Source organism: Equus caballus, chromosome 22 (genome assembly GCF_041296265.1).
Source record: "Equus caballus isolate H_3958 breed thoroughbred chromosome 22, TB-T2T, whole genome shotgun sequence".
Lineage (NCBI taxonomy): Eukaryota > Metazoa > Chordata > Mammalia > Perissodactyla > Equidae > Equus > Equus caballus.
Window position 1 is genome coordinate 46465420 of NC_091705.1, and position 16552 is coordinate 46481971.

Below are 16552 nucleotides of genomic sequence, written 5' to 3' on the forward strand. Positions count from 1 at the left end.
GCTGGCTTTGCAGGGCACCACGGCTTCCTTGCCAGCCGCAGGGGCTCCTCTCCATTCCACACGGCCATTAAGTCAGACACTTGTGCCAACTCCCAGATGCCTTTGCAGCGAAGGCCTTCCCATGGGGTGGGTCAGGTATGCCATTGACCCTGCCGCTGTCCCCAACTGCCATCATCACCACACCCTTGGCTGCCCACACTTGCTCAGGAGGGAACACGGCTCCCCGGGGTCATATTCGTGAGGTTGGCCTGTTGGCATCACCTTCAGAACACGCCGGCCACAGCTCACCCTGGAGCTGACCCAAGGACTCTCTCGGAGGGGCCTTGCTCATTCGCCTGCTCTGGTCTCTTGTCTCTGAAGTCAGGCAGTCAGCAAACTCCTCCGGAAGTAGAAAGTGCTTGGAAAAGGATAAAATGGGGCGTGCCAGAGCCGGGGGCCCTCTGAGGAGTGTCGTCTGGGACAGCTCTCTTGGCCATCCATGTGAGTTGGATTGAATGATGAGGACACACCATGGAAAGTGCTGGACTTTTTAAGCAGAAGGAAGAGTGTATGCAAAGGCCTTGAGATGTAAGCACGCTTGGTAGCTGTGATCAACTGGAAAGGGCTGTGGGAAGTGTGGCAGCAGAGATGGCTGGCAAAGTGGTGGCAGGACGAGGTCACTGGAGAGCTCATAGGTGGCCTCTCAGACCTCCAGGCAGGAGAGAGCGCTGCAGCCGCACTCTGCAACCCAAGGCCATGCTTCCCACAGGCTGCCTCTCCTTTGTCCCTCCCTCCTCAAGGTAGGCCTGTATCTCAGTCTCGCTCAGCTCCCTCCCTGGACCCCTGCAGGTGTTCTCCCATCAGGGAGCTGAACGACAGGTGGGCTGTGGTAAGAGTGTTGGTTTTGCTGTGGTTGCGGTTTGTTTCCAGGAGGGCAGCGGGCGCGATCTGATTGATGTTTTATAAGGTCCTCCGTTGGCGGAGGGGAGGATGAAATGGAAGAAGTCAAGAGTAGCGGTCAGTTAGGGGCTATTGTGGTTGTGGACAGGAGAGCTAGTGATGGCTTAGGGACGCTTCTGCAGAGATGCTGAGTGGATATGGGGGGCTCTCTATCGGGGGGAGGGCTGGCAGGACCCAGTTATGGACCAGAGATGAGGAGGAAGGTGAGATGAGCAGTTGAGGCTGCTCAGATGCCTAGCTGGAGGCTGTCTGGCTAGCCAACCTCTTGTCACTTCAAATTGTACCCCTAGACATAGGGGTCCAAAGAGCCGTGACCCATCTCTGGTGCTGCTGTGTTATACTGGACTTGAGCATGTCAGTTTCCTCTCTGAGCCTCTGTTTCTTCTACTAATGGGAGAGCCATCACCTAGCTCAAAGGCAGGCTAAATGAGGTGATGTGTGAGAGACCATGGCAGAGATCTCGGGAAAGGCCAGTGCAGGAATCGAGTGCTGCCATGTCTCTGAGTCCCTGGAGTGCAGGCCCCATCTTTCTCACTTCTCTGAGGACCCCCAAGCCTCCCAGAGAGGACTCAGCCAATGTTTGTTGGATAAACGAATGGATTTCTGAGACTCATACAACAGAGATTTCTTGGACAAACACTGGGCTTGAAGAAGAATATATTTTTGTTTGATTTCAGCTCTAGGTGCTGCCCCATATTATGCTTATCTCTGTTCCTGCTGCAGAACGTTGCTTATCAGGAACTGCACACCTTGGGAGATGGGAGAGATGAAATTGAGAAGGTTAACGTCCCCATGCATGTTCAGAATCACAGAATCACCATTCAGGGGAAGTGGGGTGTGCGTGTGTGCGTTTCCTCCTGTAAATCAGAGATGCCACAGCCCAGGGTGCTGATTCTCAATTTACCCAAAGAGGTGGCACAGTGTTTTACGCTATGTGGGCTTAGAGTCTGGAAAGGGATGGAGAGCAGCCCGAGGCTCCAGTGTGGTACAGGTATGATGGAGCATCTCAGCTGGAGGGGAGGGAGCTAAACTCCTCCGTGTAGCTGGGCAGCCTGGCTCAGTGGAAACCAGCAACATCCTCTAGTCCCTTTCTGCTTGTACTTACTTAGTTACTTATTCATCCTCCCGGAACTTTCTTTTACAGTCAGAGAACACACATCGAAGCAGAGTACAAGAAAGTAGAACTCAGTTCATCTGATGATCTTCCCACACCCGCTGAGTCACTCATAATGGCCCCTCAGATGTCATTTTCTTGCTAAGACATTTGGAAAAATTTTTGCTTCTGAATCACAAGCAAACACTATAATTCAACAATCTTCTCTGAGTTATTCAGGGAACTTCAGTGCTCTCAGAAGTGGAAGATCGGGCGGATGAAATCAATGAATTCTCTGAGCACTCTGTTTTTCTCCTAATTATATTTCATTTGCCGAAGGGAGGGTGAGGACAGCTCCATCTGACCACTGGGGGACATCTCCTGGGGGAAGTCTGGAAGCAGCTGATTTGGGGTTTCTGGATGACACTCGGTTTTTCTTATCATCGTAGTTCTGTTCCCATAATAGACCCAAGCGTCATCCAGGAAAAGGCTCTCTCCCACGGCCTCTCCTTGTGGACCGCTATTGCGACAGCCTGTGGAGGAGAGTGTTTCACCTAAGGGCCAGCCGGTCGTCCCCAATCACCTCAGTGTCCCCAGGCAGGAGGCCCCTTGCCCTGCGGCGTCACCTCCTGGGCTTGCTAAGGGACTCTTTGGCTCCTGCCGTCTGCCCTTTCGGGCGATGCTCGCTGAAGCTCTGTGCTGGAGCGCGGTCCCTGTTAACCTGCCTTCGCCGCAGCCCTTCCCTGGGGGGAGAAAATGACTTTGTCATTCATCACAGATGGCCACCTTTTATCACTTGCCGCAGTTCAGGGTTGGGGGGGGGTCACCTTCAGCCTGGCAGGAGAACAGACCTCGGGTTAACGCTGGCTTCTCAAGGGACACACACCGATCACCTGTGTCTCAGCCGCAGGGGCTCCTCTCCATTCCACGCGGCCATTAAGTCAGACACTTGCGCCGACTCCCAGATGCCTTTGCAGCAAAGGCCTTCCCATTGGGTGGGTCAGGTATGCCATTGACCCTTCTACTGGTCTGAGAAAGGCACTCTATATGCACCGCTTCACTGGTTTTCACTAAATTGGCAGTTAGAGGAGAGCTCTTTCCCCGGGGGAACAGGTACCTTCATAAATAAGGACAAAGAGCGGTGACACGGGGGGATGGCTCTTCAGACCCACTGCGTTTCCTAGCACTCTGTTCTACCCAGACATTTCAAATTCAGATAGACAGCCTCTGTGCCCCTCCTAGATCAAGCCTGACACGCAGCAGGTGCTCAATACCCAGGCGTGGAAGCAATGGCGCTGTGTACGCAGTGAGCCACATCTTCTCCTTCCATCCTGCAAAGCAGACTTGAAAAACATTGCTTTGCAGAGGGATGTTGGGGGGTCGGCTGCAGCGTGCTCAGCGAGCACGATAATGGGACATGGGACCATTATCCTGTTTCACAGCTCAGAAAATTCACGTTTGGGGAGGAGGTGGGCCCCACTCAGTGGCTCAGCCCACCTCAGCTCAGAGGACCCGCAAAATCTCTCTGCCCGGCATCTACCCCCACCTCCAGCAGCATCCAAAGCTCAGCACACACAGGACTGAGCAAACACGGCCGGTGGTGCTGGGAATCAAAGCAAACAGGATTCCTCTTTCCCCCCTTTCTGCCAACTGCCCCATTAACAGAAAAACCTTTTACGCGCTCATCTGGAAACCTGGCCTTTTGCCTCCCTGAGCAAACTGAGGTGACCGAGAGGAATGTGCTCCAGGGCGGAGCTGGGGGACCCCAACACACTGGATCCTGCTCATACAGCAGAGAACAAACATGGGAAGATCAAAAATGCCCCTCCGGCCCGGCCCAGCGGTCCCTGTGGTGGCCAGCACGGCCCCCTTCAGCAGCTCTGCCAGCTGCCGCTTCCCGTAATAGCTCCTGCGGTTACTCCCTCTACAATCCATTCCTGACGTCCAGGCTTCTTGGAACAGTTTATACTTTCAGCTTAGACCACCTCTTAGTGGACGGAGGAAAAAGTCCTCGGGCACCATGCCCACCACCCCCGCCCTGTTAGGACATACTCGTGAATAAATACATTGTTGGTTTTAAGAAAACTTGCTGTTCTGAGCAGAGCTGCTCAAGCTCGCCCAGCTGTTGGCATGCGCTCTACAAACATTTATTGAGGCCCTGCTGTGTATCAGGCACTGTGGGCACTCAGAGGTGAAACGGCACCAGCAGCTCCCAGGCTGGCAGGGAGATAAGGCATAAATATAAGTAATTAGCAAACACCACCGAGTGTGATAACCACCAACGAAAGTGCTGGGGCCACAGGAGGTCGGGCATCTCTGACCAGGGAAGTGCCCGGAAAGATCACAGCCACTCCAGGAGGGCTCAGGGCAGCGACTTGGGGATTTGCAGGAATCTGACATCTGGGGGAGGGCTGAGAGGGCAGGTGGAGGAGGACAGAGGGGAGAGGAAGGGGCGGAGGGCTGGGAGGGAGGCTCCAAGGGAGGGAGGATGGGGTGACTTCTACGGAAGCTGGAAAGTCCATTCTGTGTATATTTTTTATTTTGTGAAAAATACGGCTAAGCACATGCAAATTTCTTTTGTTTTTACCTTTTACACCTTCTTCTCTTTACCTTTAGGGGCTGCGGGGTTTGGACCAGGAGCATCTGTGACTCATGTGGCCATTCAGATTTGAGTAGAAAAAAATTCCAAACAGAGAAATGTTCAAGAGTACTAATCTTGAGCTAAATTTGGAAAAATTCACCAGTTGTTAACATTTTGCTACATTTGCCTCACCTCTCTCTCCGTTTATCACGTTGTTATTTTTGTTGCCCAACTGTCTGAGAGTAAGTTGCCAGCATGACGGCTCCTGACCCTTGGATACTTCATAGTACCTCCTGAAGGCAAGGATTTCCATTGGCATAACCCGGGGGCCATGACCTAATTCAGGAAATATAACACGAATGCAATGTTATTATCCAGTCCACACGTTCAAATGCCCACAATTGTCCCAGTAGCACCTGTAACAGCAACTTTTCCTGGTCCAGGACCTGACACCCCGGGTCACAAGTGCTCTTAGTTGCACGTGGCCCGTGAGGTCACCAGACAGTGGAGGACAGGAGCGGTCCTGGTGCTGGCACCGGTAGGACAAGGTCCTTCCCCACCTCTAGCTTTTTCCTCTGGTGTACGGCTCAGGTCCTTTTACTCTGTGGATGAACTCCTTTGGGAGTAAGTAGAGGCTATTTACCCCCAGAAAGTCCATTGTTAGTAACTTTCCTGCCCATGTGCCTGACCTAGTGTCTTGGACCTCACCAGGCCTGTAGAGAGTGCAAAGGGTTTAGGAGCTGACCGTCAGGAGGGGGCTTGGGCAACAGCAGGCAGACCCCTCAGTGAGCCCACTGGTCTGGTCAGAGGCCAGGGAGGGGAGGACACCAGGACTCTGGGTATGAGCACAGTTCTGTCCTGCCTTTAGATCCATGTCCTGGGGGATGGTGTCTTCCTACATCAGTCCCCTCCACGGAGGGCTCTGTGAGCTCACAGGCTGCCCGCATCTCTCCTTCATTCCCATAGCCCCAGCTCCCAATGTGTTGAAAGCTGTTGAGCAAATGGGGGGTCCAGCCTTGGGGTGCCTGGCAAATGCCAGAGAGAAGCCCTGAGAAGCAAGTACTTCCTGGGCTGTTGCCCTCATCCCAGGGTTTCAGGAGTGAGACCTTGCTCTGTGTGTGCCCTGTGCCTGTACCTCCAGAGCTCACACAGCACCTCTTACCAGCTTTTCCCTCATCCAAATCCAGGCTCTTGCTTCCTCTCTGGGGCTCCAGTTCCCCTCTTCTGCGGATCTGGTATTCCATCTGCATCTCCTCCAGGCGGTGGGGCAAATGGACATAAGAACGAAATCCCGTCATGGGCATCCTGGGCAGGATGTCAAGCTGGCGGTTGGTTGGGCCACTCTGCTCTGTGCTGCCGGGCTGGGCAGGCTTGCAGGCTAAGAGGGGATGGATGGGGGGCTGGTTTGGGAAGTTGTGTGCTGGGAGCTCAGGGAGGTGTGCTGAACACCCTGTGCGGCCAGTCCTTGCTGGGTGCCAGGGCAATGCAGTGGGGAGTCCATTCGGTCTGGGAAGGGGAACCAATGGCAAACAATGAGTCTCTGGACAATGGAGCGAGGAGCCAGGAAGGGCGCAAGGGGGCAGCCAGGCCCAGGCCTGGGCAGAAGGCTGGGCAGGACCTCGACAGAATGACCTGCAGAGTGGGAACTGGCACTAAGGGAGAGGAAGGGTAAACATCGGTGTGAGCGTGCACGATGGCAAAGGGCCGGTGCAGCCAGGAAGCCGCTGGTCCAGTGTGCAGGTATCTGCCACAACCCAAACAGCACAGGCTTTCTGAGGGCCGAAGTCTGCAAAGGGGGCTGGGAAGGTAATTTGAGGCCAGGTTGGGAAAGGCCTCGATGACAAGCCGTGGAGTTTAGGTTTTTCTCTCGTTTGTAGTTTCCCAAACTCCTACGAATCACGTCACCTTTGTAATTCTGGTCAAGTTCAAAAAGGAAACTTTCTTTCCTTTTCATTTTACTATTATAAATACCAGTTATTTTCTTCTATTAACATTAGCGTATACAACATAAAAATTGTCTGCCCGTGTCTCCCCCAAAGTCACTTCAGTGCCACCAGTGCTTGTCAGACCACTCCTTAGGAAACACGACTAAAGACAAAGGGAGCCATGGCAGGTTCTTATGGGAGGATGGGGAGATGTCTTACTGGTTGTGTGACTGTGGTGATGTCACTTCATGCTCTGGGACATCATGGCCTCATCTTCAAGTGATGGGTTTAAATAAAACGATTTCTAATAATGCAACTGGCTTGGACAGGCGAAGTTCTTTGGAGGTGGTCCTGGTCACCCCAGTGAGCTAGGAGCCATGGCTCAGTTGTCACACCTTGTGCCTCACTAGCAGGGAGCCCAGAGCCAGCTCTGGTGCCCCGAGTCTGCCACAGCAAAGCCTACCTCTGGTGCTGGCCCTCCAGGCACTGTGCACGACAGCAGCCTTTGGCCTTGAACTCTAGGAAATGACCAGGCAATATTGTGTGTTGGGAGAGGAAACTTTCCCCCTGACCCCCAACCCCCTCCACTGCCTCCCACCCCACAAGGATGATAGGCACAGAGCAGAAGGGTGGGGCTGGGCCTCGGGGCTGGACGTACTTGGGTCACACTGGGAAGATAACTTGGTCTGCTGGTCCCATCCCTGCGACGCCCAGAGTTGTGTTGGGCTCACACCAGTGAAGGGCGGCTCTCCCCGAGTCTGAGGATTCCGTGAAGATCCTACACTTAGGTGCAAAGCCAGGATGCGTGAAATCGTGCACATTCAGATCGGCCAGTGTGGTAACCAGATCGGAGCCAAGGTAAGGAAAGTCAGATGACTAGCACTGGCTTTACCACGGTTCACAGGGGTACCAACTAAGAAAATACCCTGAGTTAGCAGGGAGACAATGAACCCAGAGGAGTGCATGCACTTGCTGAATATTTTATTTATAAAACAGTGCCTTTGGTTAAAGAGACCAGGAAACAGTAAAGGCTTAAAGGGTTAATTTAGTTCATGTTGATTTTGTCGACAGTTACATGTGTATAATACATGTCAAGCATTTTTACTTTTATCACCTTAGCAACAAACTTTTCATATCTAAAAACAGTAATTTGTTTCAAAACAGTTTTCTGAAGTTTGTTGGGAAACTCTTTTTAATTGAGGTCATAATAGTTTATAACGTGAAATTTCAGTTGTACATTATTATTTGTCAGTTACCCTATAAGTGCACCCCTTCACCCCTTGTGCCCACCCCAACCCACTTCCCCCTCGTAACCACTAAAGTGTTCTCTTTGTCTGTGTGTTAGTTTATATTCCACATATGAGTGAAGTCATAAAGTGTTTGTCTTTCTCTGTCTGGCTTATTTCTCTTAACATAATACCCTCAAGGTCCATTGTTGCGAATGGGACGATTTTGTCTTTTTTACGGCTGAGTAGTATTCCATCATATATACCACATCTTCTTTATCCAATCATCAGTCGATGGGCACTTGGGTTGCATACACATCTTGGCTATTGTGAATAATGCTGCAATGAACATAGGGGTGCATAAGTCTCTTTGAATTGTTGATTTCAAGTTCTTTGGATAAATACCCAGCAGTGGGATAGCTGGGTCATATGGTATTTTTATTTTTAATTTTTTGAGAAATCTCCGTACTGTTTTCCATAGTGGCTGCACCAGTTTGCATTCCCACCAGCAGTGGATGAGGGTTCCCTTTTCTCCACATCCTCTCCAACATTTGTTACTTTTAGTCTTAGTGATTATAGCCATTCTAACGGGTGTAAGGCAATATCTTAGTGTAGTTTTGATTTGCATTTTCCTGATGATTAGTGATGTTGAACATCTTTTGAACATCTTTTCATGTGCCTAGTGGCCATCTGTATATCTTCTTTGGAAAAATGTCTATTCATATCCTCTGCCCAGTTTTTGATTAGGTTGTGTCTTTTTTTGTTGTTCAGTTGTGAGAGTTCTTTATATATTTTGGAGATGAACCCCTTGTCGGATACATGACTTGCAAATACTTTCTCCTAGTTGGTGGGTTGTCTTTCATTTTGTTCCTGGTTTCCTTTGCCTTGTGGAAGCTCTTTAATCTGATGAAATCCCACTTATTTTTTCTTTTGTTTCCCATGTCCGAGCAAAGATGGTTTTTGAAAAGATCCTTCTAAGACTGATGTCAAAGAGTGCACTGCCTGTATTTTATTCTAGGAATTTTATGGTTTCAGGTCTTGCAATCAAGTCTTCAATCCATTTTGAGTTAATTTTTGTGTATGGTGAAAGATAATGGTCTTCTTTCGTTCTTTTGCGTGTGGCTGTCCAGTTTCCTTGGGAAACTTTTTATACCGTATCAGTAAGATATCTTTTCCTCCCCTCCCAGTTTATGTTATACAGTTAAAAAAGATCAATTACTGTTCCATTTAGTATGCAACAGAAAATTAAATAGGGAAACCTAAAAGTTTTTGTGTCCAGTAGTAGAAATAATTAAAATATACCCTCTGGAGGATGAATGATTTTTCTCCCCATTCCCCTCTTAAATTTTTCTACCAAGTATCTAGCTCAATTGGCTGAAACTAAGAAAACAGACAGAGCCCACAGCTTCCCATCCTAATCGTCAGATGCCTGCTCCTGCAGCGGGACAGCTGTCTGACTGTTCTCTTTGCTATTTTGAAATTACTTTTACTACTATGAACAGCATTAAAACTAAGGTCTTTAAAATTTTTAAAAATTATGGTAAAACACATACAGCATGAAATTTACCGTCTTGACCTTTTTTTTTTTTTTTTTTGAGGAAGATTAGTCCTGAGCTAACATCTGCTGCCAATCCTCCTCTTTTTGCTGAGGAAGACTGGCCTTGAGCTAATATCCATGCCCATCTTCCTCGACTTCATATGTGGGATGCCTACCACAGCATGCTTGCCAAGCGGTGCCATGTCCACACCTGGGATCTGGACTGGCAAACCCTGTGCCGCTGAATCAGAACGTGCAAACTTAACTGCTGTGCCCCCGGGCTGGCCCCTGTCCTGACCATTTTTAAGTGTACAGTAGCAGTTCAATAGTGTGCTAAGTATATTCACATTGTTGTGCATCCAATCTCCAAAATGCCTTTCATCTTGCAAAGCTGATGCTCTGTCCCCGTTGAACACTGACTCCCCATCTCCCCTCCCCCATCCCTGCCAACCACCATTCTGCTCTCTGGTTCTGGGAATCTGACTGCTCTAGGGACCTCATATAAGTGGGATCATACAGAATTTGTCCTTTTGTGACTGGCTTATTTCACTTAGCATAATGTCTTCAAGGTTCATCCATGTTGTAGCATGTGACAGAATTTCCTTTCTTCTTAAGGCTGAATAACAGTCCATCCTATGGATAGACCACATTTTGTTTGTCCATTTATCTGTCAACGGACACTTGGATTGTTTCCAACTTCTGGCTATTGTGAATAATGCAGCTGTGAAAAAACTAAGGTCTTTTAATGCAGGTGTTTAAAACCTAGGGCAAAGAATATTACTGCTTGAAAAGAAGTTGTCATCCTTCTGTGCCACAGTGATACGATGTTGTAACCAAAACACACACAGAATTGGGAGGCACAAGCCCCCACTGCTCCGAAGGTGGAAGATAATATGTAGAGAGGACCTTGAGAGGGAGTGCTGGGTCTAGATAGGGTCTTAGCACTTACTCCAGAATTAGTGTGGTCTAATGGTTAGAGCCCCAGCGACTACTTATTAGTTGGGGCCAGAAGAACTTTAAGACACATTTAATTTGTTGTGTCATAGAACTTAAATTTATTTATTCTTCCACACTCTGAACACTGCTGGTAATTTGCTGTAAAATAGAGTCTTGTTAATAAGACCATGGCCAGAGCAGGGCTATCATTTACAAGATATGGTTGGGGAAACACACTTGGGGATTTTAACATAAATGAATATATTTTCATTACACTTTAATATGTGCTTCTCCAGGGCAATAAAAAGGGGCCATCTCAGTAACTGTTTCCATATTAAGAGCCTGGTACATATCTATATTAATAAATACAGTATATGTGATTGAAAGTGTAATATGTTTCAAATAGTTACAAGAGAACAGCTATGCATAATTTTGAACTGTGTGCATACTGATTATCAAAAACGCTTGTAGCTTAAAATGGTGCATACATGTCCTTGTTGTAGGCTTTTTGGAAAACTGTGAAAATAAATCCCCAAAGTGAAAGGAGATATTATTGTGAAATCAGATAAGAATTCAGTCTGTTTTCATTTATTGGCATCTATCCTCTCCTAGCTTGAGGCACCATAAGCACAAGTAGAGATACGCTGTCTGACGTGAAATTCTAAAACAACAGTTTAATGTATACAAAGGCCTGAATTTAACAGGACCAAAATCCGATTTAATACTTTATGTGTCGACATTTTATTTAAGGAGTTAGGTGGGTATACATGCAGTCTTCATATTCATGTTTAGCAGAGGCAAAAAATGAATTAGGCCATGGAGCAGGCGTTTAGGAAAAGAGCCTAAAAGAATGTCTTGGGAAGGGACAGTCAAGTCCACCCAGGGAAGCAGGTTCAGAAGCTCTCATTTTCCATCTTTCTGCTCAATCTGCTGGCTCACTGGCACCAGCACGGCCTTTTCCAGGGTCCCTCTGGACACTGACCTTCCCTCTTTCTGCTTTCAGTTTTGGGAGGTGATTGGTGAAGAGCATGGGATCGACTCAGCTGGGAGCTACCACGGGGACTGTGCTTTGCAGCTGGAGAGGATCAGTGTGTACTACAACGAGGCCCACGGTAGGATGCCATGCTCTGGTAGCAGTGGCCACCAGCCCTGGGAACACGGTCAGAGAGAGGAGGGCCCATGAGACTGCAACGTCACATGAGTAACGTCCTGGCAGAGCAGCAGAATTCTGAGAGTGACAGGTCCCCAAGCCCCGTCTGAGGGCAAGGCCTGGTGAAGAAGTCACTGAACAGGGGCACGCGTCTTAACGCAAGTTTAAGCACCAACCTTCCTTTCTAGTTTTTAAATAAAAACCAGAATCATTTCTAATAGGAAAGGACTCTCTGTCATTGGTAATACAACAAACAAAACAGACAATAAGGGAAAAAATTTTTAAAGGTATTTTACGGATTTGTGATTGTTGCTGGGGTCAAGGATATGATTTCAAATCTCTTTCTACCAAAGACGATCTCTAGAATACCGGTTTGGTTTTTTTTTTTTACCAGTATCACAAGGTTCTATTTTGATGAAACATTAACTTTTAGAAAAACAACAATTTGCTGACCTCTTCCTGTTTTTCTACACAGGTAAAAAATACGTGCCCCGGGCAGTCTTGGTGGACCTGGAACCTGGGACGATGGATAGCATCCGATCCAGCAAATTGGGAGCTCTCTTTCAACCAGACAGTTTTATCCATGGTAGGTTTTTCTGGAAAGTTCCACCAGGAGGAGATGAGGATGCCTCCTAGTGGTACCCTTTTCTCTCCACCCCCACACCCCCTGCCTTCTCTGGGCCAGGTAACCACGACTGCTTTCTGCCACAGGTAACTCGGGGGCTGGTAACAACTGGGCGAAAGGCCACTACACTGAGGGAGCGGAACTGATGGAAGCTGTCCTGGATGTCGTGAGGAGGGAGAGTGAGAACTGCGACTGCCTGCAGGGCTTCCAGATCGTCCACTCCCTGGGTGGGGGGACGGGCTCCGGGATGGGCACTCTGCTCATGAACAAGATCAGGGAGGAGTACCCGGACCGCATCATGAACTCCTTCAGCGTCATGCCCTCCCCGAAGGTGTCCGACACGGTGGTGGAGCCATATAACGCTGTGCTGTCCATCCACCAGCTGATCGAGAACGCAGACGCCTGCTTCTGCATCGACAACGAGGCCCTCTATGACATTTGCTTCCGCACCCTGAAGCTGACAACGCCCACCTATGGCGACCTCAACCATCTGGTGTCCTTGACCATGAGCGGCATAACCACCTCCCTCCGGTTCCCAGGGCAGCTCAACGCAGACCTGCGCAAGCTGGCGGTGAACATGGTACCCTTCCCCCGCCTGCACTTCTTCATGCCCGGCTTCGCCCCGCTCACAGCCCAAGGCAGCCAGCAGTACCGGGCCCTCTCAGTGGCCGAGCTCACCCAGCAGATGTTTGACGCCCGCAACACCATGGCTGCCTGCGACCCCCGCCGTGGCCGCTACCTGACAGTGGCCTGCATCTTCCGGGGCAAGATGTCCACCAGGGAAGTGGATGAGCAGCTGCTCACCGTGCAGACCAGGAACAGCAGTTGCTTTGTGGAGTGGATCCCTAACAATGTCAAGGTGGCTGTCTGTGACATCCCACCCCGGGGGCTGAACATGGCTGCCACCTTTATAGGCAACAACACGGCCATCCAAGAGCTCTTCAATAGGGTTTCCGAGCATTTCTCTGCTATGTTCAGAAGGAAGGCTTTTGTGCACTGGTACACTAGTGAGGGGATGGATGTAAACGAATTTGTGGAAGCTGAAAGTAACATCCATGATTTGGTATCTGAGTACCAACAATTTCAAGATGCCAAAGCGGTTCTAGAGGAAAATGAAGAGGTCACTGGGGAGGCAGAAATGGAACCAGAAGACAAGGAACATTAAGCACAAGGCGCTGCGAGCCTAAGCTGCAGGGTGTAGTCACTTACACAACAGTGTCTCTTAAGATGAGCGTTTCCCTGCAGCACCCCCGAGCCTATTCCGCACTGCAGCATAGGGAGCCGGACCCACACGCTCAGCATCAGCTTCCACACAGGCCCATGGGGGAGGGGGCCGGGGAATAACCGATAGGCATTAGGGTCTTCTGCTGGCATTTACTAACCTTGAAGAGTTTGATATTCAAAGCACACTCTACTAACTGTTTTGAAATAGTAAAGTGAATTTATCAAAAAGCACTCCCTTTAAGAATGTTTATTGGGTATTTACTGTATGCATAGCACTGTGCCAGGCCCCAAGACTATGCGTGTGGACGTGTGGGGGGCCACCGCTGTTGATGTTGTCAACTCGTTAGCAGCAGTGATAAGCACCCTGGAATCCTTACTTGGCATCCCGGGGCTGCTAGGACTCTTACCTCTGCTTCTCTCGTAACACATGATGCCCAGGATCCTACCTTCTCATCCTGGCCAGCTTCCAGAAAAGCCAGGTGACTAACCGGTATGTGGTGAGCTACCCAGCAATGTAAATGTGAGCCAACTTCCACTAGTAAATGGTGTAGACCTGTGTACACTTCAGCACACTAACAGGAGAGGGGAAAAGGGAGGAAAGGAAAGTGGCAGTCCTCTCCACAAAAACATCCGGCCCAAACATCAAAAACAAAAACAAGCAATCAAGATCTTAGAATAGTTTAGCTTTTAACATATATATTTATATAAGTTTCCTATTAGTGTTAGGTTCTGGGAATTCATTAACCATCATCTTTGGTTTTCCTTGTAAAGGCTATTTCAAAACGCCCATTTCACTTCCATTCAGCAGTCACCTTCTGAGAAGGCTCTGGAGCCCCTGCTTTCAGAAGGGCACACTGCACTCCCAGCAACCATTCAAACGCAGGAATTAAGCAGCAACGGCTGCAGTGTCCTTCTCAGTTACGGAGGACATCATCTCATTAGGGAACTTTTACAGTTCAAATTAATTTGCAGAAGTTGCCATAAATGTTTGCACGATGACACAGCTTTAACCATTACACAATTTTAATCTGCTCACATTACAACAGGACCAAGTACACGAGAGCGTAATCAAATCATCCATAACTTCTTAATTACAGTTTACCTAATTCTGACATACAGCACTGCCATCCCTTCCAGGACCATAAGGGTTTTAATGGCCTTCTAGAATTACCACTGAGCTGTACTATTTGATCCATGCACAGCCGGGAATGGGAAGAGGGTCCGACCCTCACTGCAGGAAAGTTACTTGCAGGCAGCAGGGTTCTGCCCTCCCGCTTTGCTCTTGTAATCTGCAGTAAGAAGGGAGCAGGCAGGTGCATAACAGCAGCTCATTCTGGGAGACTTCATTCTTTTCACATATGCATCACGAGCAAGTAACTAAAATATGTACTGAGAGACAATTAAGTCTTGCTGCTGGTATCATACGCCTCTTATTTACAAAATTTTTTTAAAAAGTTTTAAACACTTTCTACTTGGTTTCAAGAAGCACTAAGAACAAAGCAAGGTTTACTAAGAAACTGCACCTTTACAGTCTTAGTTTGAAGTTCACAACTTCCTTAGATGCTAAAAAGACTTACAACCTGTGATTATGGAAGAATTCATACACGTGCTTCCTCTAGGACTTTCCTTCTCAAATCTAAAAAGGCAATTAAATAGATGCAAGGCAGGCTAGAGACCTTAATTAAAAAAAACTGATTTATATTACTGTAAAGATTTTCGTTTGATCAATAGTGATCATTAAAGTACAAAGAAATTCAATTTTAAATGGCTAAACTGCTTTATTTCAGACTAAATGAATTCCTTTTCTTGGAGCCTAACTGCCCAGACTGATTAACTCGAGCAGCTAAAAATATTTCAAAATGCATCTCACCATCCTACTCTTTCATATGGTAGAAATAGATTAAAAAAAAATAACAACAAAAAAACCCTAGAAACCAAAAGAAATGCGTCCCCTCTGATTGTGAAGCGCCGATTCCTTTAGCCGTATGGTTGCTACGGCGACACTGGTCTCTCAGAGACGGAGAGTAGGATCAGAATTTTAGAGCTTGTCCGATGCCTTCATTTCACACACAAGAACGCTGCAGGAGTGAAGAGATTAATGATGCCCTCAAAATCACCCACCTGGTTAGTGAAATACCCACAACGAGCTGTGACAGGGCCCCGGGACCTGGACGCAGTAGTCCTAGCGGTCACCCAGCAGGGCTGGGTGCAGGAAGTTTCCCTCTCCACAGTATCAGTTCAGGACTTCTTCTAATCACAATGAGCCTCAAAGAATCTTTGCCGGACAATAAATTTGTCTTTCATTCAGTTCATCCTTTCCATGTCACAAGCCCTGTCCCTAAGTCTCACCTCTAATTAGCCTGTCTGCCTCCCTAACAAACGACTTATCTCTAATTACTTGTCTGGAAATAATTTAACCCTTTGCCTATCAGCTACTTCATTTGTCCGGTATCAACGGCCCGACAGCCTTGTGATTAATTTATTCCTGTCTCTGTAAGGAAAGATGCTTCCTAGTACCTTACTCTTGGGGATGAAGCACTGACAAGTGAGGTGCCTTGATCTCAAAACAGCAGGACAACAGCCCCGAGGCAAAGGGCTCAGGGGCTCTTAAGCTGCTACTGCCCAGCGTCCCAGCTCTCCCACTCACTCTGGGGCTCCTCCTTCTGCGTCCGTCCTGTGCGGAGAATTAAATAAAAGCTACAGGTCAAGCATCCTGGGGCAGGAAGGCATCTCCAGAAGCCGAGAACAAAGGCATTTTCTTGGGCTCCTCCTTGTATTGCTGAGCAGCCCTGATAAGTTCTTGTAAGCTGAAGTACCGTGGTGGGCACTGGTCCTGCTGCAGAAGATGAAAAGTGTTTCAAAATTTCCTGTTCTAATTAATTTTCCGCTCTCCAAAAAGTTAAAACCAAGCAGTTAACTTTGCAACGGTGTTTTACTCAGCCAAGTCCTTCCAAGTTTGAAAGAAGGATCAAGACAAAACACTTGCAACAATTCTTCATCCCTAAATATTTAACGAATAAATGACTCACCATGCAAACACCACCAAACTGTTGAAATCATGGTGCCCGGAACCTGCGGTCAAGAACCTTAGATTTTAATTTCAGCTTGGTCATCAACTCCATAGTTACTCCACAGCTCTGCCCCATTTCCTATGAAATGCTCCCAGAATATAAAGATTCATTTATAAAAAAAAGTGAAAAGCATTTTGTGTTTAAATTCTAAAATTACTAGCTCTCCTCTATAGGTTTTATGTGCACACTAAGAAGTGACTACCACTAAACTACAGCTCTCCTTCTACTCTATTCTTTTAGTAACT

General features: G+C 48.1%; 1 protein-coding gene and 1 long non-coding RNA gene across 3 annotated transcripts; one reads left to right on the forward strand and one right to left on the reverse strand.

The window, feature by feature from the left end:
* The first annotated feature begins 437 nt into the window (after positions 1–437).
* TUBB1 (tubulin beta 1 class VI) lies at positions 438–13467 on the forward strand. Of its 2 annotated transcripts, none has more exons than XM_023626829.2 (4): positions 438–567; positions 11241–11349; positions 11863–11973; positions 12099–13467. In XM_023626829.2, exons 3-4 carry the CDS (start codon positions 11913–11915, stop codon positions 13175–13177), a joined length of 1140 nt encoding a protein of 379 aa, XP_023482597.1. In that variant the 5' UTR covers positions 438–567; positions 11241–11349; positions 11863–11912; the 3' UTR covers positions 13178–13467. The 2 variants fall into 2 exon arrangements, with proteins under 2 accessions (XP_023482597.1, XP_023482596.1); XM_023626828.2 differs by lacking the exon at positions 438–567 and adding an exon at positions 7135–7396.
* Positions 13468–14241: 774 nt separating this feature from the next.
* LOC138920142 (uncharacterized) lies at positions 14242–16395 on the reverse strand. The gene is made up of 3 exons (XR_011430848.1): positions 16266–16395; positions 15884–16072; positions 14242–15314 (listed from the first exon to the last, which is right to left on the reverse strand). It is a non-coding gene; the product is annotated as an uncharacterized lncRNA (long non-coding RNA).
* Positions 16396–16552: the final 157 nt, after the last annotated feature.